This window comes from Mus caroli, unplaced genomic scaffold (assembly GCF_978045245.1).
Source record: "Mus caroli unplaced genomic scaffold, Mus_caroli_1 scaffold_13, whole genome shotgun sequence".
Lineage (NCBI taxonomy): Eukaryota > Metazoa > Chordata > Mammalia > Rodentia > Muridae > Mus > Mus caroli.
Genome location: NW_028227268.1, coordinates 56,061,774 through 56,086,317, shown reverse-complemented (window position 1 = coordinate 56,086,317; position 24,544 = coordinate 56,061,774). Strand labels below are relative to the sequence as shown.

Sequence of the window (24,544 nt, the reverse complement as noted above, 5' to 3'; positions counted from 1 at the left end):
CCTTTCCCCTGCAGCTAAAAGGACAGAGCCTAGCAGATAAGATCGGCCTGGGAGCCGCATCCCTCCTCAAAAAAAGATGGTCCCTGTCGCTCCCTTACACCTCTACCTCTGTTTTATTCTTCCTGTCCCCAGAGGACTTCTCCCCACAATAAAATTTCCTTCACCGCCTTTGCGCTCTATTTTTCCCCAGGCGGGACCCAGCTGGTTGCTGTCTCACACCATCTGCTCCACTAACAGCTCTGAGGAGAAGGGGCCTTATCCCCTGGAGTGTTTCTCTAGGAACTTAAGACATTTTGAGAATTGTCAGGTGCCTGCGTGGAGTGCCAGGTAGGAGCAGAGGAAGAGGGATAGACAGGGGGACGCGGGGCGGGGGGTGGGGGTGGGGGGGTGAAGAGATGCTTAAAGAAAGTAGAAGCTGGGAGCACACGGAAGGACGGACATATTTTCCAAGAGTGTATGAAAGTTTTAGGCTTTTTGTTTGTTTGTTTTTGTTTTGTTTTGTTTTTTGTTTTCCCGAGACAGGGTTTCTCTGTGTAGCCCTGGCTGTCCAGGAACTCACTCTGTAGACCAGGCTGGCCTCAAACTCAGATATCCGCCTACCTCTGCCTTCCAAGTGCTGGGATTAAAGGTATGCGCTACCATTGCCCGCCATCTCTGGCATGTTTTATGGTGATGCGCTACCATTGTGGGTTTTACACTACAATGTACAAATAATGTAGAAAAGTGAAAGTCATCGGTGCTTCTTTCTTGTGCTTTTTCTCCTTACTCCCACCCACACTTCCCCACCCTTGCTAGCCTCAACCCCAGGCTCCCACGCAGGCTTGGTCCCTAGACTACATTGACAGTGAACAGCAAGGCCTGTACTTTGTTAGGGCAAGGCCTACTCTGAAGAAGAGCTCAGATCTGAATGTCTCGAAAGTTCCTGTGTCTTAAGTCTGTCTTCTTGAGAGGCAGGGAGGGGGAGGGAGAGATGATCCCTGAATTCAAGTCTTGGTCTTAGTGACGGGTCATAGAGAAGCTGCAGCCTGACGGTATCACAGGTTACTGTGAGGACCAGGGGACACAGAGACACTGCCAGGTGCCTCACCGGCAGTTGGAATTGTGTGCCTCTTCCAAGGCAGTATAGGAGAATCTGAGGTCTTTGTGGAGTTTCAGACACAGCCTTGCAGAGTGGAGAAAACTGGTAAGTGACTCAAGAGGCCATATTCAAGATCAAAATGTGGGGAAAGATGATAAACACACACAGTAATATAAGTTAGGGCAATTTATCCATCCTGGTATATTTAGGTACTTCAAAACATTGTATTTTACAAGATAGGTACACACACTTTTACCTGTTAATTTCACCAAATAAATTATTTAAATTTGAAAAAGAAAAAGCTATGATGTGAGAAGTCTCCTAAGTCAAAAGATCTGGTATTCTCCATAAATAAGATGCAGGGGTGAAGGAAGGAGACTCCCGCCGGTGAGAGGTGCCTCGGGACACCAGGCACCAAGAGCCATAGCTGCACTGCTGTTTGGATATCTTTCAGAAGAAATTGACTGTAAGACGATGAGGGTCGTACAAACCTGAGCACTGAGCACATGGAATGGTGGACTATTTCAGTCCTGTGTGTGATTCCAATGGACTTGTGTTTATAGGTTCTTAGAGCAGAAAAAGAAAGGTGTGCTTTGACCCATGTCATGTAAACATCCCTAGGACTTGCAATGATGCTCTGAAGAGATGAGTGAAATGTGCCTCAGTTAAAAAGTGTAGTTATTACCCGTGGTCCTAAGGAGCCCATCATGGAGACACCCCCAAAACAGCAGGCCTTGGGTACTGTGGGGGTGGGGGGAAATGCTGTGGTACAAGGCCTTTACCAGTGACTTGTAGTGAGGCCTGCAAAAGGTGCTGGACCATCGAGACAAGGTATATGAGCAGCTGTCTGTATACCTTCAGAAATGTCATTGAGCGACTCCAGGAAACAAATCACTCAGTTATATATGCAGGTGGATTTGGGCTGTAACTTTGTTGACAGACACAGTGATCTCAGATACTTCATGCATCTATGTGGCCCTGGGATATGTGTGTGTGTGTGTGTGTTTTCTGGAGTGACACTGGCTGAAGCTCTCAAGTTCATTGACAGCGAGAGTTCTCTCCTTACAGAGCTCAGCGACAAACTCACTAAGGACTCCGTGAATATCGAGGCTCAGATCCACATGATGCTTGAGTGACTTAGAGAACTACGCGGCCTGAAGAATTTCTCAGAGCCATCTCCCCACTGATTGCTTCTTCTCATCCTCCAATATTAAAAAGCCTGAAAATATTGGGAAATAAATAAATGAATAAATAATCATCAATCAATCAATAAATAAAAAGGTGTAAGAGGAAAACAAATTTTTAAAAAGCGTGAGCACTGGTCGTTGTTCCTGAAGTAACCATGGCAGGGGCATACGGTGGTTAACTAGGTAACTTTTCCCGTTTTTCTATATTGAAAATATTTCATAATAATTTTCTATTGAGGCAAGGCCCTCCAAGGAGCTGGAGAGACTGTGAGAAAGAGTAGGGAAGACACATATAACAAGTGTAATAGGTGAAAAAAGTGACCAACATGAAGGCCCAGAGAAGGTGAGGCCAATCTCAGTCAGCGAAATGAAGAACAGAACGAACTTTCCAGAAGGAGCAAGTCCAGTTACACCAGCTGAGAGACGCTAACTGTGTAGTGGGGAGTTCCGTTAGGCTGCTTTGGCTCCTGGCGGCTTGCACGTGTTCACCTACCCAGGAGCAATCTGGATTCTCAAATAAAAGACTTACACACACACACACACACACACACACACACCAGTTAATTTGAAAATGCCTTGGCTAACTCAAAGGTTGGGCAGTTCCACTCCTTCCCATGGCTACCACACATTTCCCTCCTGTAATCCTGGCTTAACGCCCTCTAATTCTATATTTTATCTTTGTTGCCCTGGCTCCTTCTGGGTGGCCCCCGAGTCTTTGCTGCCCAAGACTATACTGGGCAGCCCTTCCGGGGTCCACATTCCTTCTCAGCTACATTTCAGGTGACTTTCCTTCTACAACTCTAAATCTGACCTGTCTCCCTCCGAATCACGGCGATTCTCTGTCCCTTTTCCCCAGTTCCTCGAAGGAGTAAATCTAAAAGTCCCCCTAGTCTGTTTGTCCAGCCATTGGCCATTGGCTCTTTACTAATCAATCAAAAACCAGTTGGGGACAAGGATCTTCAGCATTTGGATACTCAACATAACTGATATTGCATTGTTTCCTAGTTTTTACTAAAGAAACCAGTTCATTCTACTTAGGGCATACCTATTCCTAGCTCTGAAAATCTCACAGCAGGAAACTCACCTGTTTCCAGAGGAACACGGAAGGTTAGTCACCTTAGCATCTCATGCTTATGTGGAAAACTGCATTTACCAATAACAAGGCAGCAGAGCTTTAAACTAGAGAAATCATGAGGTTTAATAATGAGTCTGAAACAGAGGCCATTGCCAGGACCTATTTACTACCCCCATCAATGCTAAACCTGAACAGCAACCCCATCAACTCAACACACACACACCCCACCCAAAGCCTACAGCCCTAGAGCCAACTGCCTTCCTCCCTCCTCTGCTTTGCTAGAGGGAGCCTGCAGATGCCATTCTGTCTGACTCTGACCCCTAATTTCAAGTACTTTATGTATATTTTCTGCATGCATATATTATAAATACACATTCCACATGAATTTTTTTAGGTAATTGCAATATGCATCTTTTCATTTATTTCTAGTTAAAACTTTATGATGGGAGCCAGCAAGTTAGCTTAGTAGGTAAAGACACCTACCACCAAGCCAGCAACCGAGGTTGTTGACCTGAGTGGTGAGGGAAAAAAACAAAAAAAACTACTCCCAATTCTGGCAAGTTGTCCTCTGACAACCTACCCCACCCCAACCACACACACACACACACACACAAACACACGCCTGCTATACACAAAACAAATAAATGTAATTTAAATTAGGGATGGTAACATCTAATAAATAAATGAGTCCATTAATAAGGGAAGGCTTAGAGAACTAATTTGTGTAAGGCCAAAGAGAGAATAGCAATATATCTCTTTATACGCCACATGGGGTTTTGTAGTAAATAGTGAATTATATAAATAAAAATGCCTAGAATAATAAGTAACACAGAAAAAGCAATAGATTAGGCATTAGCTCTTAGTGATGGTTAGTTCTGCACCATGTAGCCACATTCTGAAGAGGGAGAAGAAAACATAGAAATCTGAATTTAAAGAAAAATAAGTTCTTGTCTGCATTGTGCAACAACTCATCCCAGGGCTCCTTGGCACCTGATAACTCCAGTCTCATAAGCTGATCTGAACACAGAATAAGAGGCACCTACGTCAGAGAAGTGGCATCCACTAAATCCTTCAAAGTCAACTCCCTGGAGCCCTTAGCCTCCCTTCCTTCACTCCCTAAGCTGAAGGGTTCAGCTTTCACAGAGGGGCCAAGCATTGATGACATAGCCAAACCCTCCTCATCTTTGCAAGTCATAAAAATCAAAAGGCTTGAGATGGAAGAGCCCGTGGCTTTGAACTTGACTGGCTTTAGGCCTCCCTGATGACTCTTGGGAAAGACTTTTTTTTTTTTTTACACTCCACAGAGGAAACCCCCAGTGTATCCTTGCTGGTATCAAGGTCCCCCTCCTGCCCCACCAGTAATGGCTTCCATCTTCTCAGAATAGCTGGGAGAAAGACAGCCAATTAGTCTGGCCACCAGAATCTTAAATAATACTGTCGACCACAGGGTATCCATCGACATCTTGAGAACTGGCATCCCATCAGCTCACACCGGCTTCCCCCAAGCCCAGGCAGATGGAGCTCAACAGTGGAAGTCCTTCTGCCGCTTGCCATGATTTGCTTGCTTATCTTCATGATTGTAACTGGCATCTCACAAAAAGATCAATAGAAAACTAGTGGGCTAGATGGGAGAAGCAAGAAGGAAAGTCTTTAGCCCTATCCGCGAGGGAGATGTCTTGGCTCCTGGCATTGTGTAATGAAGGGTAGCCATCATGAGTGTGATTACTGGGATGCTCCCAGAGATAATCCTTGCATCTTGGAACTAAAATTGTTCCCTAACTCAACAAACACGTAGCTCTCCAACATCCAAAGCAGGAAGAGAGGCCCAGATCTCACTATCAATAATACTGCCCCGAACACAGCTTCAGCAGGTTCTGAGCCAGGCACACACATCACATGTAACCCACCATCACCACCTCACACCTCCCCCATCCCAGAACCTCCACAGCCTGCTGAACCTAGGTCAGGATCCTCTCTGCCCAGGCACTGCCAGCCAAATACACACTTCTACTGAAACTCAAAGGCACACTGCAGAAAACCTTCATTAATTTTTCACAAGATTTGTCTAATAGTGGCTGAGCAGAGCTGAGAAAGCCACATTCGAGTGCCTGCGCTGGCAGGTTGCAAAGAGTTAACCCATTAGGCCACATCCTGGTGAGCTCATCCCTGCCGGAGCCTGCTCAGTGGCTGGGATTCGCAGCACACTGATGTGGCCAGGGTGGCTTTCTCCAGCTGGGATGAAGGACTTGAGCAGATACTCATTGTCAGCTTCCTCCCTTCTCGAGAGCCGACTGAGTCCCAGGTCCCCAATCTTCCCCCGGGACGTTGTGCACGGTAAGTAAGAAAAAGGATCCCTCCACCCCCACCCACCCTGCCCTGCCACCCCAGTCCCAGCCCTTTGCTATGTCTCCCTGGAAAGAAGAGAGGTTTGAAGTTTGCTTTGGAGTGCGTTGAGTCTCTGAAGTAGAGTTGGAAGGCAGTGTGAATACTAAAGATGAGATGGAATGAAGTTAGTTAGCTTCAAGCAGGCTGGATGGGCTGCCCTGAGAGACAGGCAGAAATGGGCTGAGCTGGGTATCTCCTGCTGTACACCTGGGGAAAGACACCATGTGCAGTGAGGGCTGCCCTGCCTGTGGAGCTCTGAGCCTTTCTCCCTTGGAAGCCATTAAAGGGAAGAAGTGAGCGGGCACAGAAGCGGCAGCTTGTCAAGTGCTAGGACACCCGGAGACCTCAGAGTAGTGGGCATAGACTGTCTGTCCCCTGGGCATCCTCCATCCAAACTCAGCAGCTGCAGGTCTGCCCCTCCTTCCTGCAGGTGTGGCCGGTGCCCTGGCTGAGTGCCAGGGAAACAAGGCGGAGTACCCTGGCTTGGGCAGTCTTCACTTCAGGAAGGAGGGAGCAAGACAGGTACACAAAAACACAGACAAAGGCATGGCTTGCTCAGACAGAGGGCGGTGGGACTCCGCCCCTAGGTAAAGCCAAGTGTAACAACACATCACATCCCCTGAGATTCTTTTTCCAGCCTGGAGCCCCACAGGGCCCACGCACTAGTTGTGTGACCCGAAGAGGAAGGCGAGTGGCTCCCTCCAGATAGCTCTGACCTCAGAGAAAAAGGTCCCCTTCCCGAGAGCGCTGTGAGCCCGGGAACAGATGGAGGCTATGACGATAGCAGCAACATATTCCACACTCTCTCTACTTTATCAGACCAGGCACAGGGCCACACACACCTTATCAGAGGAGTCGACATCACCAAATGAACTCCTGGAAGTGACGAAGTCCAGCAAGAGGAGATAAAGACTCTGGAGAGTTGCATCTACCTCTGGGGCTGAGCCGTGACAGTGGGAAATTCTGGGAAAGAGAGAGACCTACTCTCTATCCATACTGGGTCCTGCTCTGGATAAGGAGACCACCGCAGGTCGATTATGCAAAGCCTGTGGCCTGCCTTTTGCACTTCCTACCAGCTGACCCTTGCTGAGGTCACCAGTGCCCTCGCCTCTCCTCAGTGTCACCAGGTCCTTGCAATTCCCAGAATAGCCCAGTTCCTATCAGAGCTCTCTAGATGGAAGGGTCTGGGGAGGAGGGACAGAGGAGTCAGATAACTCTAGGCTTGAGCGCAGCCACACAGTGGGGCCTCTCTTAACTTTAAGGCAGTTCAATGTGCTGTACAAGGGGTGGCCAGCTCCACTTGAATTTTTAGTAAAGAGTGGATGAGTTTTTAGTAGGTGATATCCAAATAAGTGTTAGATTATTCCTATTAGATTAATCCTAAAAAAATCTATTTATTCGAAAACACATTCCACTGAATACTTTGTCATTGCGTTTACTAGACATGAGAACCCCATTCATTTTGACCCCATTCAAAAGAATGCAGTAGCATCATGAAGGGCTGAGGAGTGAATTCTAAAGCCAAGACAGTGAAATATAGAGCAGCAGGATTCTAGGGGTCAGGGAGGCAGTGAAGAGAAAAAGAAAAAAAAAAAAAAAGTCAAGTTCCATCCCTAGAAAGAATACAAAAGACTAAAATTTGAGGTTAAGTGTCTGGGAGCCTCAGTTTCCTAATCTGTAAATTGGGAATGATGCTAACTGTGTCCACCCCACAAGGCTAGGAGGACTTAGAGACTCTCCAGCTAAAAAGCAGCAGATGCCAGAAACTGTATCTATCCTCTGTGGCAATGGTGGTGACTTTGCCTCTTGCTCTCGACTGAGCCCAGGTCAGGACTGACCATCTCGTCCCAGGGTTCCTTGTCGTATTGCAGCTCACCCTTCACCCAGACAGCAGTCATGGCGGTTCTGTTCACTGACCCTGCTCCAGTTCAAGTGCCCTCCTTTCTCACTGTTCCCTTGATTTGAAAATGTAAAACAAAAATGCCACCCAGAGGGCAGGGTCAGCCTGAACCTGGGCGTGGGAGCCACAGACACCCAAACTCACAGTCAGCCTTGTCATTTGTTCACCTAATTGCTTAACACTCTCTAGTTTGCAGTTTCTCCTCTGTGAAATCAGGGGTGGGGCACCTCCCTAAGTGACTTGCCAGAAGGACTTGGTAAAGCCAAACAGCAAGCACATGCCTAGCATATAATGAAAGGAGGGGAATGGTAATTAGTATTTGTGAATATGGAATATGGAATATGGTAGGACCCTTGGCCACTGGGGGGCAATATTTGAAATGAGAACCTTAATTGGAGATAGGAAGGGCGGGGCAAGGGATGTAGGTCTTTCCCAGCTCCCACCTCCGGCTCCACAGCTGCCTCTCAACTGCCATTGTACTAACTGCTCTAAGATGGGAGGGGATGGTTTACAACAGGCATGTGGGGAGGAAAAGAGCCAGCAACCTAGCAATACAAAGCCAGCCAGGCTTCAACCCTCAACAGCTCCAACCAAAAACTGGAAAGAAAACCAAATCTCTGAGTAAACTGCTTGGCTGATACCTACAAAGCCCTACCCCTCCTACCCTATCTGCCAAAACTCCTCTATCTCTTTAACCATTTAGCAAAGTTCTGAGTCAGTGCTAGACAGCACAGGACTTTGAGGAGAACTTGCTCCAGCCCCGAGTCACTCAGAGAAAAAAGAGCTTCCAGAACCACAAGGATAGTCACAATCAATCATCTATCTTCAGAATGGTGATTCATTTAGTCCCCTTACAATTCCACCCTTTAGTGGTACATTTTAGGCACTCTGGACTCTATGCAGGAAGAACATATTCAGCCCATATTATCTTGGACACTCTCATCACTATCAGCCTGAAGTCATCGCTATCAGCACCAAGTCCTCAGCTAGAGGTGAATATGTCAGGAAAAAGCCAAAACGTCCCTTTCGCAGACATTAGTGCTCTCCCATTTCACTGAGGCATCTGTATATCTGTCCCCCCACCTCCAGGCACTGCTTCCCCTCATGCCAAAGGCAAGGAGGAGCTGACTAGAAGGTGCACTTTCATCTATCCAAGAGATCATCCTCAAAGCATCTTCTGGTTGCTTCCTCCATACCCACAGTGCACTGTTCTGAGTGTTGTCAGCTTAGCCAGTTCTTAGATACTTCTAGAACATCACAGAAATGCAAATGTACAGTATTTATGCTCTGTTGTTACTGATTTCTCTTACCAGTATGTCTCTGAAACTCGTGCATAATGTTACGGGTATCAGAAGTTTAACTATTCCGTTGCCTAAATTATTCCCCGTATAATGAATGTGATGTTGGGAGAGTCTGAAGTTTTAGTTTCTCTAGTAAATGCATGGTGGTCTCTCCTTGAGGTTTGTTTTGCACTGTCTGTGTCAATCATGGTTCCATGGGTGTTTGTGTTCATTTGCTGTCTTGCAATGGATCTGAGAATATCTTACCCATTAGTAATTATTCGAAAGAGACATATTGAACACACCCAATACCTTCAGCCACTCTTCTACCATTGGACATTTGGGAGGAGGTGAGCCCTTTTTGATGATTTCCTGATTTAGGTCTGAACCTAAAGTCTTTAAAGCCACGTCTAACATCCTGGAAAAAAAGAACTGACGGTCCACTCAGAGACAATTTAACAACACCAGCCTTCATCTGTGGTGGGGGATCTGTAAGACCCAAAAAGCCTTACTTCCAGGATGTCCCACTCACAGAGATGCAGACACGGAGATTGATGCAAAACACAAGAGGTTTATTGATCCAGCATGCTGGGGTCATCCTGAAATCAGGATGGAAGCGACCCCGAGGAGCTAAAGCACACACCTTTTATACATTTTTTTCTCAGTCACAGTTTAGGGCTGGCAGTTTATCATTGGTTAACCTTTAACCACATTAAGGGGGCAGACTTAAGGACCAGAGACATTGTGTGAGCTTTTCTAAACAGAGAACTATCTCTTAGTGGGTAAACTTAAGGACTGGAGGGAATTCTGGGAAAAGAACATCTTGACGTTTACTTAACTTTTTACAACTGTGGTCATTTTGAGCTACCACAGTCTTACAGATCTGAGGAATGATCATGTAAATCCTTGTGGAATTTTCTTTAAAAGCAATAGTTCAGGTTGTTAGGAGGAAGAGACAGGCAAATCTCTATGAGTTCAGTGCCAGCTTGGTCTCTATAGTGAGTTCCCACCAAGCTAGGGCTAAATAGTGAGGCCTTGTTTCAAAAGAAAAAGAAAAAGAAATAGAAAAAGAAATAGAAAAAGAGGGAGGAAGGAGAGAGAAAAGGAGAGTAAAAAGAAGGCAGGGAGGGACAGACGGAGGGAGAGGGAGAGGGAGAGGGAGAGGGAGAGAGCACCAGCATGCTGGCTTAATGGGTAAAGACACTTGTCGTGGAGGGCAGAGCCTGCATTCTGTCCAGGGACCCACATGGCGAAGGACTAGAAGCTACTTCTACACACTGTCATCTGACATTGACACATTAACTGTGGCACATGCACACCCACACAAACACATGTGAAAAAAAAATAAGAATAATAGTAAATGACTCACCTACTAACCTCATCTGTTTCCAGAGCCAAAGAAGCAATCATTTCTCAGTGATGGCAGAGGCTTTCAGAATGTTCCCAAGGTGTTCCTATGTCACAGACCCATGTGTCCTCTCCTAATTCCTTCCCTGAGTGTCTTCTGGATCTCAGAGCCCCTCACAAATCAATTCCCCAACTTTTTCAACCTCCCATGTAATTGGCTCCTTCCTTTGACTTGAATTTAATGTGGACTAACAGCTACTGCCTGCCATAGATGCTCTTCCCCAGAGTCTCCCAAGAGGGGAACATTCCTTCCTTCACTCATAAACCCCAAGAAACTTCATCAGCGCCCCCCAATGTTCTTCCAGGCTCTGCTTTATCACCCTTGTGGTAAAAGCCTCCTTTCAGTTGAGAATCGTAGTAGATCTGTCATAGGGCTTCCAGATTTAACAGATCAAGGCCACTGACTTAAAGTGAGTTTCAGAAAAACAATAATCTTTTTGACAGTGGAAGTGTCCTGTGCAATACTGAAGGCATTGTTTCCTACTTTGAAAAATGTCTGTTTCTTGTCTCAAGTTCAAGCCCAACCAACTGCCCTTTCTTTATCCTGGCAGCAGCGTGTGTATCCCACCTGTCTCTCTTAGCTGTGATCACCCAGCTAATCCCTTCTTTCCCTAAATGCTTTGCAATTGGGCTCACAGTTATCATCCTGCCAGGCTGTCTCCACTCTAATAAGCTTCTACTCAGTCTGTCTCCATGGCTACAACCAAACACCAAGCTGCCCTGTCTCCCACCTGCATTGGTTTTAAATTACTCTGCATCCTTCTTGGCTTCTTTTCTATCTCTCCATCCTGCAGCCAGAGTGATCTACCTACGGTGCGCTCCTGTAACTCAGGGTACATCTCTCCTCTTACCTAATCCAACACTGCTCTCTGTCTCCACTCTTTTTACCTGTTCCCTGATATCTTCCATCAGAGCCTGACAGCTGTGGTGAGTGCCTTACGTTTTGATGTCTCTGCACACTCTGTTGCAACCACTGAAAAGACAGCACAGAAGCAGAGGTAGGCAGCACACAAACTAATGAGTTTGGCAGTGGCAACTAAGCCCTTGTTCAGGATTCTGAAATTCTTTTATGCAATTGTAATGTATTACAAAGTAAACATTAGTACAAAATATAAAAATTGTTCAACAACTGGGGTGGGGAAGCTTGGGACTGGAGAGATGGCTTAGAGGGATGGAGAGCATATGCTGCTCTTGCAGAGGACCTGGATTGTGTTCTCAATACTCGCATGGTAGCTTAATCCATAACTCCAATCCCAAGGGCTATGGTACCCTCCTTTGACTTCTCCAGACCACACACAAACACACACATAGTGCACATGCACACATCCAGGCAGAACATTCACATACATGAAATTAAAAATAATCATTTGAAAACAAAAAAAATAATAAATCTTTGAAAAACACTTAGCTGGGTTTGGTTGTGCACACCTGTAATTCCAGCTGTTCAAGAGGTTGAGGCAGGGAGATTGCAAGCTTCAGTCTACGTTGGGCAAGTCAATGAGCCTGTTTCAAAGAGAGAAGTAGAGGCAGAGACAAAGAGAACAGAAGTGTGCAGGGAGAACACTGGAGTTATAGCTCAATGGTGGATCACTTAACTAGCATGTGTGGGGCTCTAGGTTCAGAGCTGGGCACCAGACAGACCAAAGCTAGGAGAACATAATGGCAGATGTTGGCTCTGTCCCTGGCACAGGAAAGGCCTGAACAAATGTTTTCAGTTGTCAATACAGCTGGACTGGTGTGGTAGGTTGGTGCATGGCTGCAATCCCAGTATTTAAGTTGTGAAAGGATTGGTGGAGCTATGTGGAAAATTCCAGGCCAGCCTGGACTACATGAGATTCTGTCAAAAATAAATGAATAAATAAATAAACTAGAATAAATGATTTTAAGTGTTCTCACCACAAAGAAGTTCTAATCTATTTAAAGAAGTAGATGTGCTAATCGCTGATTTAATTTGGCATCTGTTTGAGGGGCTGGTTCTAGAACCACCCCCATGGATACCAAAATCTAAGGACATGCAAGACACTTTTATAAAATGGTGAAAATCTGCTTAGCACCAAATGCATAACCTCCTTTACACTCTAAATGGCCTCTGAGTCCTCTCCAGCTAATCGGATTAGGCTGTGTCCTAAGGGGAAACTATGTCTGCTTCCTGTCTATTCTCCCCGGCTTGCCTGTAAGCTCTAGACACTTGCCTGTAATACCCAACAGGACCCCACTGGGAAACGCAGGGCTCCTGTTGTGCTCCTCCATCTGAATTCGGCAATCATCATCAGAAGTGGCAATTGTTCCATGATCCTGTGTAGGAAGTGATGGTGAGGGAAAGTCTGTATGTGAGGAAACTAACTGCTCTCAAATAGTTTGTATCCAAAGTTGGTTGAATCTGTGGATGTTGAGATCCAACTATATATGTAGGGTCAAAACATCATATTGAAAAGCTGCGTGTGGTGGGGAATGCCTTTCATGACCTCAGTTGGGAAGCAAAAGCAGGCAGATCTCTATGATTGGCTAGCTAGTCTGGTCTAAGTAGTAAGTTCCAGACCAGTTGGGGTCATGCAGTGAGGCCCCATTTCAAAAAAAAAAAAAAAAAAAAAAAAAAAAGCAAAGGCAAAACAAAACAAAACAAAAACAAACAACAAAAAAACAAAACAAAAAAACCCAAAACCTCCCATTATAATTCATAAGTGGGTTCAACTGTATGTCAATCAAAAATTTTAATGTTCTATTTAAATAAGTGACATAAAATGGCAATGCACTAGAAGAAGAATCTACTACAATAGAAGACAGGGACCTCCGTTGCTTGTTATACTTGTTCCCTTCAGGGGCCGCCCTCCTCAGGTCGTGAGCTATGTAAATAAAGCCATGTCAATAGTGGATGGGAGGGACAGGTCCCTAAGGAGAGAAATGTCATTCACCCTGAGGAGAAGATTCATCCAGCCTAGGGTCGTGTTTCCCTAGTTATTCCAAATGTGTTCTCATCAGATTCCCAAGAAAAGGCTGCTCTGAGCTATGGCTGGTAATTTTCTTGGTGTAACATTTCAGGGACCAAGAATTTGCAACAGGAAGTAGTCATACCGCCAGTGTGCTGCTCCACTGTGAGCTGATTTTGGGAGCAGCTGCCTCTTGGGTCCCAAGAACACTGCCAGCAGCATCAGTTCCAGCACCTAACCCTGCCCCAAGTGGGCACTCTCCTGACCTCTCCCAGCACAGTTAGGATTATTTGGCTTCAAATCTTTTGTAAATGGTATCCTAGCCAAGACTCTGTGTCTGGCAGAGTTGAATTCTGCACATTGTGTACCTCTATGGGGGAGACCCCTTGAAAGAGCCCTCCCCTTCCTAAAGACAGCACAACCTGCCCCTTCCCAGCTGCAAGCCTAAATAAGGCTCCACCCATTAAACCAGCTTCAGGCTTCCTAAACTTGACCTCTGGGAGCTACAGGTTCTTCTCAAATTACTGCCCTGAAGGCAACAGACATTCAAATCTATGGTTAGTTCCAGAGGCTCAGTCCTGCAGCCTTTCACTGGCCTCTCCAGTCCCACCCCTGTATTGTCTAGGACTTTAAAGACAGCTGAACTGTGTTCATTTTTGAAAAAGCCACCATAAAACAACCACCGCCTCTCTTCACCACAGTTCTCCCCCTCTGAGTGACTTGTCTGTCCCTTCCTCTGGTAAACACAGACCCAGGACAATCTGCCTCCAGATTCTGTTCTTCATTTGTGTTTTCATTAAGCTCTTTGGCAAGAAACCACCCTGGGATTTCCTGCCATTGTCTGTGCCAGTGGCACCAATGACAGGCCAGCAGTGGTTTTAGTGAGGCATCTGTTTCACGAGTCCCAACAATTTTTCCAATTAATTCATAAATATATTTTGATCATGTTTCCCTTCCCCCAACTCCCCCAGTTCCTCCCCACCCATGTTCGCTATCTATCTATTTATTCATCCATCCATCCATCTATCATCTATCAATCTATCTACATATAATCTATCATCTATCAACTCTCTGTCATCTATCTTTATCTCTATTTCTCTGTGCTCTTTGACCTTAAAAATTATCTTTGTTCCATATTAGATCACATCCTGGGGCTCTTATAAGTCTTCCAAGGAGCACAGCATAACACTACAGTGAGTGAGGGGTCCCCTAAAACACACGAACTAAACCCCAGTGTCTCAATTGAGGTTTGAAAGGTTAGTTCTCTCTGGACCAGTGTCATCCCACCACAATTCTGAGCTGTGACACCAAGATCAATTCCTCTGAGCTAAGTGCTGCTCTGTGAGCCAGCTACCCTGGAGGCACAGAAGAACACACCCACACACACACACACACCATCCCACAGTTTGCAAGGGGAGAGGAGGAAAGGCTGGCATGTTGCAGTGTGGTACCTCACATCAATGATTTTACTCCCAGGTGACATCTGCTCATGCCTGGGCTCATTTCTAAACTGTCATGAGTGGGGTCTGAATGGTTGCTACCGGCATATGGTAGGTGCCCCAGATGACACTAAACATACCACAATTGTATAGACTCCACATCTGTGGCAATGAGATGGCAATTCCAAATACGTCCACAGAGAACCTGTTCAGAAACCATGGCCCAAATAAGCTGGGCAAAGAACGGAATCCTGAGAGAACTATGATAAAATGTGGAGAAGCCCCTCAATTGTTGATTTTTATGGAAACCTAAATAGTCAGAGTTCAAATGAACTAACTATCCAAAATAATGTTAGAATCCAAAATAATGTTAGAAGTCACCCAACCCTACTCCTTCATGTAACAGATAAGGAAACAGGGACAAAATGATCATAGTGGCAAGGGAGGGGCTAGTCCTTGATCATCACAACATGCCCAACGTGGCACAGTAGTGTTTTGTTTACAAAACTGGACAATCACAACAACACTGTGAGGCTAATACTTTATGATCCCTATTTTGTACATATAGGACTACTGAATTTCTAGAGGCTTAAGTACCTGCCCAAGATCCTACAGCTTATACATGTCTGCCCTACCCAGACTCCACTCTGAGCTCTGGGGTCCAAAGACCTGAAATCTTTTTATGCTATAGACTCCCTAGAACTGTGAGTGACTGGGGCCTAAGTCTTCCCTGCACCAAGTCTCATCCATGGCCTGGTCCTGCCTGGCCCCCCGATTGGCAGTTGTCCCTGCCTCCAGCCCGGTCACAGAGGAAGAAGACATGAGAGGAGTGAAGGAAAGGAGAAGCAAGAAGGGAAGAGAAAGCATACTCCTTGTCCTTGCTCCAGGGGACTCCTGCAGTGTCTCGCCCTTCAGTGACCATCAACAAACACTCCCTGCCCCTTGGGTCCCAAGGATCCACCCTTCATCCATGTAAGTCATCTCAGCCGGGGTTCCCATTCTTTGGGATTTTATGAACCCATTCCAATCTAGAAAAGTGATAGATAGATAGAATGATAGATGAATGGATAGATGATTGACAGATGACAGACATATGCACATATGTAGATGACAGATTAATGACAGAGGATACCTACATGATAGCTCAATTACAGATGATAGCTGTATAAAAGGAAAATAAAATTAATGCAGGAGACAGAGAGACAGACAAGTACAACTAGTAATAAAATCAATAATCACAGGCATTTCATAAAATGAAGTTTGTTCCAATGTCAAAAAGAGAAGGGAGGGCCTAATCTCTAAGTAGATTAAATAGAATAACTATGGGATGGAGCTGTGCTTTCCCACACATTGGCAGTAGTCAATGTTAGGGAACTACAGACCTATACCCTCCCCTATTCAGTGAAAAGTTAATTCAGGGATGGAGGAAGCTCTAAAGGAAAGAATTCAAAATTCTTGTAGCTGATCCCTTAAGACTCAGCAGTTTGCTTGCTGTGTACCACAAAGACCTTTGCAATTAAATACCTCTGCCTGAATCCCCAACACAGCGACCTGAAAAGCTAGCCTGGGGCCAGGGAACCACAGATGTGTTTGTCCAAGCTCCTACAAGCCTCAGCCTGAGCCCTCTCAAAAGGAACCTAAGCTGGTAACTGTGTTGACGAGCCAAAGAAAAGGTGTGGGGCACTTTCAGCAAACCTAGTGATAGTGTCACCCTCTTCTCAGAAGCCAGAAATCATTTCCCCTGCCTCTAATGTGGTACTTTCTGTTCAGGAGGACCTGTCATACCCCACATAGCAGTTCAGTAGAACTGGCCCTTCCTTGTCCAGCCTCAGGTCTTTTCCCAGACACAACTAAAAATCACTGCATTCCAGCTCTGCCCACTCCCAAGGTTCAGCCTAGCTCCTCACCCCCAACTCCGCCCCACCCCCAAACCCCATCCAAAGAACCTCTGCCTCTCCAACATCCGTGTGTCTGCCCTGGGTCTTCCCTAAGAAGTGCTAAGGAATGGGTGTGTACCCAGAGAACTCCTGAGGCAGACTCATGCAGCCTCCTCCGGTGACCACAGGTTGTAGCAAGCATCCCCAAGGTTTCCCAGCATGTTCTATGTCTCTTCCCTGCCCCCAGCCCACAGGCTAAAAGATCACCTTTTAAATGATGGCTTAGTTTATGCAAATACACCACCATTCCCAAAGGAAGCCAGCACTTCCGTGCCTATGGTTACGAAAACACCAGGGCAGTTTTTGAAAGCAGAGACTCAAATATCCTCTCTCTCCGTGGAGTGCATCTGAATGTGAACGATGTCAAATTTCTGAAAACTGCGGTAATTTCCTGATTTTTATTTCCTCCTGTCAGTGGGGAGGGGCCTATAATTGCTTAATCTAGAAAGCGGAAGCTGTAAGGAGTGTGCTTGGAGATGTAGGAAAATAACCCAGGGATCCGTTCAGGACAGAGCTGCGATGGGTGGAGAAAAGGAGGTGGGAAGGGATTAGGTTGTACCACATTGAAGGAAGACTAAAGACAGAAAGAACTCCCAAGGCACAGGACTCGGAAGCCCCCAGCTCCAGGCAGATGTTCTTTATCCCATGCAGCCTTTTACTCCAGAGGTGAGGACATATTTTTCCCACACGCACCTTGCCTCCATCATCAGTCAGCCAGGGTGCTCTCACTAGCTTAGGGAACTAACTGAATTGAGCAAAAGGAAATCTTCATGGTTGTGATTGAACAGCCCACCTTCCCCGATGGACTGACTGTTGCAGGAGAAACCCTGGTCCTACGTTGGCATGTGTGTGCACACTGAAGTCAGCAGGTCCTGAGTCTGTTGCCCAAAAAGCTCTGGGAGGAACTCACAGGTAAAGTACCTACTGCACAGAAAGGGTACACCTGGGTTTGTTGGAGTGAACAGGAGAAAGGAGAGGCAGGAGGGACGAAAGCTGGGGAGATGCGTTCAGAGCTTACTCATTCCGTCAAAGGCAGACAGAACCTCCTGGGTGTGAAGCACAGTACCGGATATATCGTCACGATGTGGGGCAAACCTCTGGGACCCCTCAGCCTTATCTTCCTCCCAAACAAAGCCTGTTCACAGTTGCAGAGTGGGGCAGGGGGCTTCTTTTATCAGTCATTCATCTCTCATTGCCTCACTGCAGACGCACGGGTGTTTGCACTAGAACACATTTCCAGTTTGAAAGGTTTCAATCCCACCTTGAATAAATTTGAGACCACACTGATCAGATGGGGACCTTGCTAGCAGGCAGGGAGATAGAGCTTGCCAGCCGATCTGCATCATTTCATTCACGTGAGAAGCTGCATCCCCTGAGTGAAGAACAGGAGATGAGGGAACCCCGAGGGACCGAGAGATCTAGAGAAACGGTTAGAAGAGGCGGCGGCTGAGCTGGATTGCAGGCCCTTAGACTATCTACAAGAACACTTTCTGTTACTGTGATCTAATAGCTGCAACCGGCTACTTTATGGAGAGAATGTTTCTTTTGCTCAGCTGAGAAGGTACAAGGGTCTGAATCTATTAATGACTCCTTGTTATCAATATCAGAAACTGGCACAGTGAATTACACCGGTGACAGGAAGTACTAAAGAGTGTCTGGCCTCTCCTCCTTTTCTGAGAAATTCACAAGGACCCAATCACAGACACCCCATCCAGACAACCTGTACTATTTTAGCCACCTCTCCAAGGCTCCACATGCATACCACTGTCAGGTTAAGTTGCCACCCTCCCAACCCTATGGGGAGCCCTGGGGACACATAAAGTGAGGCAAATCAAAACTGATGCAAACCAGGAAGGTTCAGCTCTGCCACAACAATGTCAACCTGAGGGGTGGGGCAGAGATGGGGCCAGGAGGGCATTACGTGGTAGAAGATCACGTGACACCATATGAAGCCAAGACTCACAAGTAGACAAAGCTCCTGGAATCCCGGGTGCTTGAAGTTGCACCACCCTGCAGGTGAAAACTTGGGGAACAATTGCCCTTACCTCTCCATGCCTCTGCTTTCTAGTCTGTAAAATGGGACTAAATCCATGCGTGGGGATTATGATGTTGCTTTAGTCCGATGAGAGAAGAGTTAAGCAGATACTGGCACACAAGCATTGCCATCCTACCAGGCAAATGACAACACTTACAGAGCACCTGGAACATACTGGGTGTCGATCCAGCGCAGTCTACACCTGCACTCCTTTAACCCCTTTGAGGAAGCTATCATTAGTCTCATTTTATAGGTAGGAAAACAGAGAGGTTGATAACTCAGTTGAGATCACACAGCTAGAGAGCAGTTGGGCTGGAAAATGACACACTACTCAGAAAACTATGATTTGTGGTGTTCTTAAATGCAGCACTGTTGACTGCTTTAAATACCAAAGATGACATTAGAGTGACATGACATTACCCTAGTGTAGTGACACTGCCTACAACCCCAACACTCAGAAAGTAGAGGCAAATTCAGAATTTGCCTCCAGATTGCATAATGAGTCTCTGTCTCAGAAAACAAAACAAGATGAAATCTTGCTATCTGGTATCACTTCTTTGTAGTTGGTGTGAACCATAGGTGTTTGTTCATGAGTGTGGATGGGCACTCTTGTGTATGTGAATGTATGTTAGAGGCTAGAGGGTAACCATAGGTGTCAAACTCAATTGCTCTCCACCTTATCTTTTGAGAGAGGCTCTCTTGTTGAACCTGGAGCTTGCTAACTTGACTAAGCTGACTGGCCAGAAAGCTCCCAGGACTCTCTTGTCTCTACTCCAGCTTCTACCCCAATATGCTACCATGCCTACTTTTTTTAAGTAGGTGCTGGGGATCCAAATGCAAGCTCCCACACTTGCATGGCAAGCTCTTTACCCACTGAGCCATCTTCCCTGACTGGGTTGCCTTCCTGCGGTGATTTTTATTTATGCAGAGTTTACCTGGTTTTACCATTAATTTCCACATGCATATACTGTATCCCCCTCTACTGAGAGCCATGCTGGAGAAGGACATAGGGTTCAGGAGGGATCTGAAAGGATTTCTTTGGCTTCAGCATCCTTTCTAATTGTCACCAATACTAGGTGCCCGTTCTTGAACAGCCACAACGATGGAGGTGCTCCCCAAGGCCCTGGAGGTAGACGAGAGGTCTCCAGAGTCCAAGGACCTGCTGCCCAGCCAGACAGCCAGCTCCTTGTGCATCAGTTCCAGAAGTGAGTCTGTCTGGACCACCACCCCCAAAAGCAACTGGGAAATCTACCACAAGCCCATCATCATCATGTCAGTGGGAGCTGCCATTCTGCTCTTCGGCGTGGCCATCACCTGTGTGGCCTACATCTTGGAAGAGAAGCATAAAGTTGTGCAAGTGCTCAGGATGATAGGGCCTGCCTTCCTGTCCTTGGGACTCATGATGCTGGTGTGTGGGCTGGTGTGGGTCCCCATAATCAAAAAGAAGCAGAAGCAAAGGCAGAAGTCCAACTTCTTCCAAAGCCTCAAGTTCTTCCTCCTGAACCGCTGATGACTGGTTGTCCAGAAGACCTGCTAACCAATAAGCAGCCTCCTACCTTCTCTGCGGGTACCACAAAATTGATCCAGGCAAACCCTCCTCTTGGCCCTGTGGACAGGATAGAGCTCAGGGCTTCACCCTCATACAGCCTAGCAGCATTGCTGACTGAGTCTCACCTGGTTCCCATAGCTGTGGATGCTGTGCCCTTGGATACTCTCATTACCCTCATGCCTGGCACCTGCATTCAGCCATCAGCCATCCCATTCTCTCTGCCAAGGGCAATGTGTGCATGCTAGGAAATTCTTTGGGGGTTGACTACATTCCCAAGGAGAACTTGTATGTTACGGTTGTGTGCCTGATCTTAGATTCCCATCTACATCCTTCTGGAACCAAAAGTGACCAAGCAGATAAGGCTGACTTCAGTCCCATTGGGTTTGACAGCCTTGGATGGGACATTGACTAACATTACAAGAGAAAGGATATGTCTCATGTATCACACATTCCAAAATCTGGACAGTGATGGGGCTGGGGGTGAGGGAAACACTGTCTAGAGTAAACCATTCCCCTGGGAGTAGTCTGGAACTTATACAGTGAAGGAAGTTAGCTCCTAAATATATGGTATTGGCACAAGAGGCAATATGCAGGCTAAGAGGTATCACCGCTTCCCCCTTGATCCTCCAATGCCCTTCTTGCAGAATACCTTTATATTAGTAATTAGCCAAGAACAAATGCTCATTGTTCTAACTTCCTTCCCCACCACATCTCTGCGTCTACACAGCTCCAGAACAGAAGGATGGGAGGCCACAGATGGGACCTGTAAGATCATCTCCTTCTCCTGTCAATCAAGACCTAACCTGAAATTGAATGCCATGTCCGACTCATGCTGCATGGGGTTTTAGAGATAGGTTCACTGAAAAAAGGAAATCCCAGCCCCCCTCCTCCCTGTTCCTCCTTATCAAACAAGCAAGTATTTATTGAGTTTCCTTCTCTAGGCCTAGGTTGGGAACAGCCAGACCCAGTTTCTGATGTCATCTTATTTCCAAAAGTGAAAGAGGGAAAAACATGGCCAAGCCAACTGGCAATACTCCATACTGAGTTCTTAGGGTGGCCATGGGAACACATGGATCTAACAAATGTACAGGAAGATAGATTTCTGGAGACCACGTTCACCCCTTCTGAATATGAAGGGGAAGGAAGTGTTTGGAATGAGCAAGATGTGCAAGGTAGTCAGCAACTGCCTTGCATGTGAAGAAGCTAGGGGGAAAGAGACAGGGTGGGGTTAGGATTCTGCATAGCTCCCAGATGCTATTCCATCCTCTCTTGCCTACTTCCCCCCTGCTTCCCCAAGTGCCTTCCATCCAGCTACTCCTTGGTACACTGCAGGCTCCTGGGGTCAATAGGAACTGGGAGGGGCATCTCCAGAGGGCCTAACAAGTAGATATAACCCAAGAGGTAAGTGCCCTCAAAACTTCATTATAGACACCAAGACGCCTTTAGGCAAAAGACCAGGCACCTATAAGAAATTTCCAAAGCTGTTCCAGGCAAGGCCAGGCCAGAGAGCAGAGGAAGGTACCTGGTAGCAAAGTGAATGACCTTGAGCTGCATTGGTTCAGGTTGACTCTTCATCCTTAACCTTTGGGCATTTGGGAACACGATGGCAAACAACCTCCAACAGGTCTCCAGATATCTCAACCATTCACAGTACTTCTATAGGCAGTTAGAATCCACCACCTTTGTTCCTGTTGCATTGTGGGACATTCCTTGGAGGAAGTATTTGTTTTGTGGAATCAACACACACACACACACACAGAGAGAGAGAGAGAGAGAGAGAGAGAGAGACTGACTCCCTAACTAAAAAGTCAGAGTTTGGGAAGCCTCTAGCCTTTCAAAGCTCACTTAAGAATATCATGTTCCTCATTAAGACTCACATCATCGAGCCCAGGCCCTGCTGTCCACCCGTTCCCTGAATACAGGCAGGTCAGGACCAACCCTGGGGTTATTGAAATGCTGCCTAGTGCTTCCACGAATGTCTAATGCCTCCATGACAGGGCTTTCAGACCACTCCTTTCTCCTGACATGGAAGGACAGCCCTGGGGTGGAGCCTCTCAATCTTCTGTGCCTTCATGAAAGGGAACATACAGATGAGCTCACAGCCAGTTCACTTGGAATCCACACCCCATGCACCTCATTGTCCTGAGAGCTCATTGTCTGGGCACAGCTGTGGGAAGATCTTTGCAGATCTCACTGTCAATTATGTCTCAACAGAAGGGAGTTTGGGGATAATCACGATGCCAGGAAATCTTCAAGTTCTAGACATCTTTCATAGCCACATCAGTACCTGTTCCCCAACCCCTGCCCCTCAAGGTAAGTACTTAGCAAACAAAAGCAAAGAAGAGCCTTTGAGAAAATATCCCAAATACCCGTTAACTCCCCCGGCCTTGCACCAAACTCCCCACAAAAGTGATGGTCAGGAAGTGAGCAGAGTCACACCCAACATCTTGGAAAATTTTGCCAAAGACCATTGCCTCATGAAAGCCGGGGTGGGGACAATCTGTGAGTGCAGCCGGGTTGGATGCCGTGTCTCTGCAACAAAGCATTCTGGGTAGTGATTTCAGTCATCTCAGAAGACAAGAGCAACATCCACAGCACCATCCCACCTGACTGTATTACGGACTTCTCCTGTCACTCTTCTGTTTTGGAGAATTTAATCTAACCCAACACCTAATGGAATCAATGTCGTATTGAACTGTATTCTGTTTAACAGTGCCTGCCATATTCATTCTTCTCTACCAGGCATTCCAAGGCTGCCTTCACCCCTGCCCACTTCTAAATTACACCCTCATTGCTACATTTCCCTTCTCAAGAGGGCTGCCAGAGAGAATAAAAACAGAGCCAGCTTCATGCACGGCTCCTCAGAAGCATCCTTGCGACTACTCTGAGACGATGGTGGTGCAGAGGGATCCCACAAGTCCAATATAGAGACCCAGAACTTAACCTGAAGAAAGAACATTCCAGAATGAATCTGTGGTCTAGATGAGGCAAGCAGAGACCAGGTTCAGGAGAGATGCTCCAAATGCAAATCAAAGTAGGAAAGGATCCATTTGGAGCTTACTCTCCTCTCCCTCCCTAGAAGCCTATCTGTGCTCAGCCTGCGTGAGGACAGCTGTCCATGCCCGAGACTTCAATCTGACAGTGTCAGGCAGCCTCAGAGACTCTGCTGGCCCAAGCCAGAACTTTCACTCTGTAACCAAGCTCCTTAGGTCTGCAGGAAGGACTTCTGTCTGAGAAGGACTATGCTCTGTTTTCCTGCAACCTGCAGGTACATATGAGAGGAACCCCAGGCCACCTCATAATCTAGGTCTTATACTCTAAGGGAAAAGACAGGTTCACTAAAGGGTACCCCCAAATGAGACCATCTCCCACTGTCCTGCAGGTTCCTCTGGAAAAGCCACTAAAGTGACTGTAAAAAGGGGGGAGGGGAGTCATTGTCAATGTCCTTCAATCAGTCAGTCACACATACTAAGCTGGAATTGTCTTCAATAAATGACAAAACACCAGTGGGTTCAGAAGTGTGTTTTTCCTGGGCTGCATTGGAAACCGTTTGCAGCCTCAGCTGCACCAGTGACCTCTCAGGCTCTGAACGCCTCCTTTGTTTTGCTCCCTTCTTTACACATCTCTAGCCCACACCCAAACCCACCGCCAACCCTGAATGCATAATGAAAACTCTGAAACAATCAGGATAATCCCCAGAGAAAAAAGACAAGGGAATCCTCAGGTATAACACAATATAATCATGGGGGACTGGGGGGAGGGGTGCACGGATGATGGCTGCCAAGCCAGCCTCTGAAATACAGATACACCAGGTTTCCTACATCAGACTTAGGGGGAGGAGGACCAGGCAAGAGAAAAGAGGGCTGCTCACAGGCCCACCTTGACCTCTGGTCCTGCTCTATTTTGCAGTCTTTCTCTGAAACCCATCCATCTCAGCCTTCAAATTCTGACATAGGTGCATGTTTGGAAAATATGCTCAGGGTTGGGGGATCAAGGGCTCCCCACAGTTCTGCCTGTCTACACTGTTCAGAAACCCAACCTTCAACACACCGGCATTATGGTTTTGCCCTTTTCTGGAACTTTCCCTTCACCAGTCCCCATCTTTTCTTTACTTTTCTCTAGGCCTGGAGAGAGAGAGAGCGAGCTCAGTGGTTAAAAACACTGGCTACTCTTCAAAAAGACCCCAGTTCAATCCCCAGTACCCACATGGTGGCTCGCAGCCCTCTGTAACTCTAGTCCCAGGGGATCCAATGCCCTCTTCTGGCCTCTGTAGGCCCTGTGCATGGATATGCATTCGGTTAAAACACACATACAGCCCGGGTGTGGTGGCACATGCCTTTAATCC

At 46.7% G+C, this 24,544-nt stretch overlaps 1 protein-coding gene and 1 pseudogene across 4 annotated transcripts; both read left to right on the top strand.

Moving 5' to 3' along the window:
- The first annotated feature begins 1,785 nt into the window (after nt 1-1,785).
- Nucleotides 1,786-2,265, top strand: LOC110306062 (protein UXT pseudogene; annotated as a pseudogene).
- Nucleotides 2,266-5,514: 3,249 nt separating this feature from the next.
- Pirt (phosphoinositide interacting regulator of transient receptor potential channels) lies at nt 5,515-23,699 on the top strand. 4 transcript variants are annotated; one of them, XM_085829913.1, is made up of 3 exons: nt 16,867-16,998; nt 17,435-17,527; nt 19,727-23,699. In XM_085829913.1, exon 3 carries the CDS (start codon nt 19,753-19,755, stop codon nt 20,158-20,160), a length of 408 nt encoding a protein of 135 aa, XP_085686039.1. In that variant the 5' UTR covers nt 16,867-16,998; nt 17,435-17,527; nt 19,727-19,752; the 3' UTR covers nt 20,161-23,699. The 4 variants fall into 4 exon arrangements, with proteins under 4 accessions (XP_021033912.1, XP_085686039.1, XP_085686041.1 ...); XM_085829914.1 differs by having other exon boundaries at nt 16,918-16,998; nt 17,404-17,527; XM_021178253.2 differs by lacking the exons at nt 16,867-16,998; nt 17,435-17,527 and adding an exon at nt 5,515-5,674.
- The last annotated feature ends 845 nt before the right edge of the window (nt 23,700-24,544 follow it).

Excerpts from the sequence above, each read along its gene's own strand:
- Pirt (XM_021178253.2), top strand. The coding sequence starts at position 19,753 with ATGGAGGTGCTCCCCAAGGCCCTGGAGGTAGACGAGAGGTCTCCAGAG.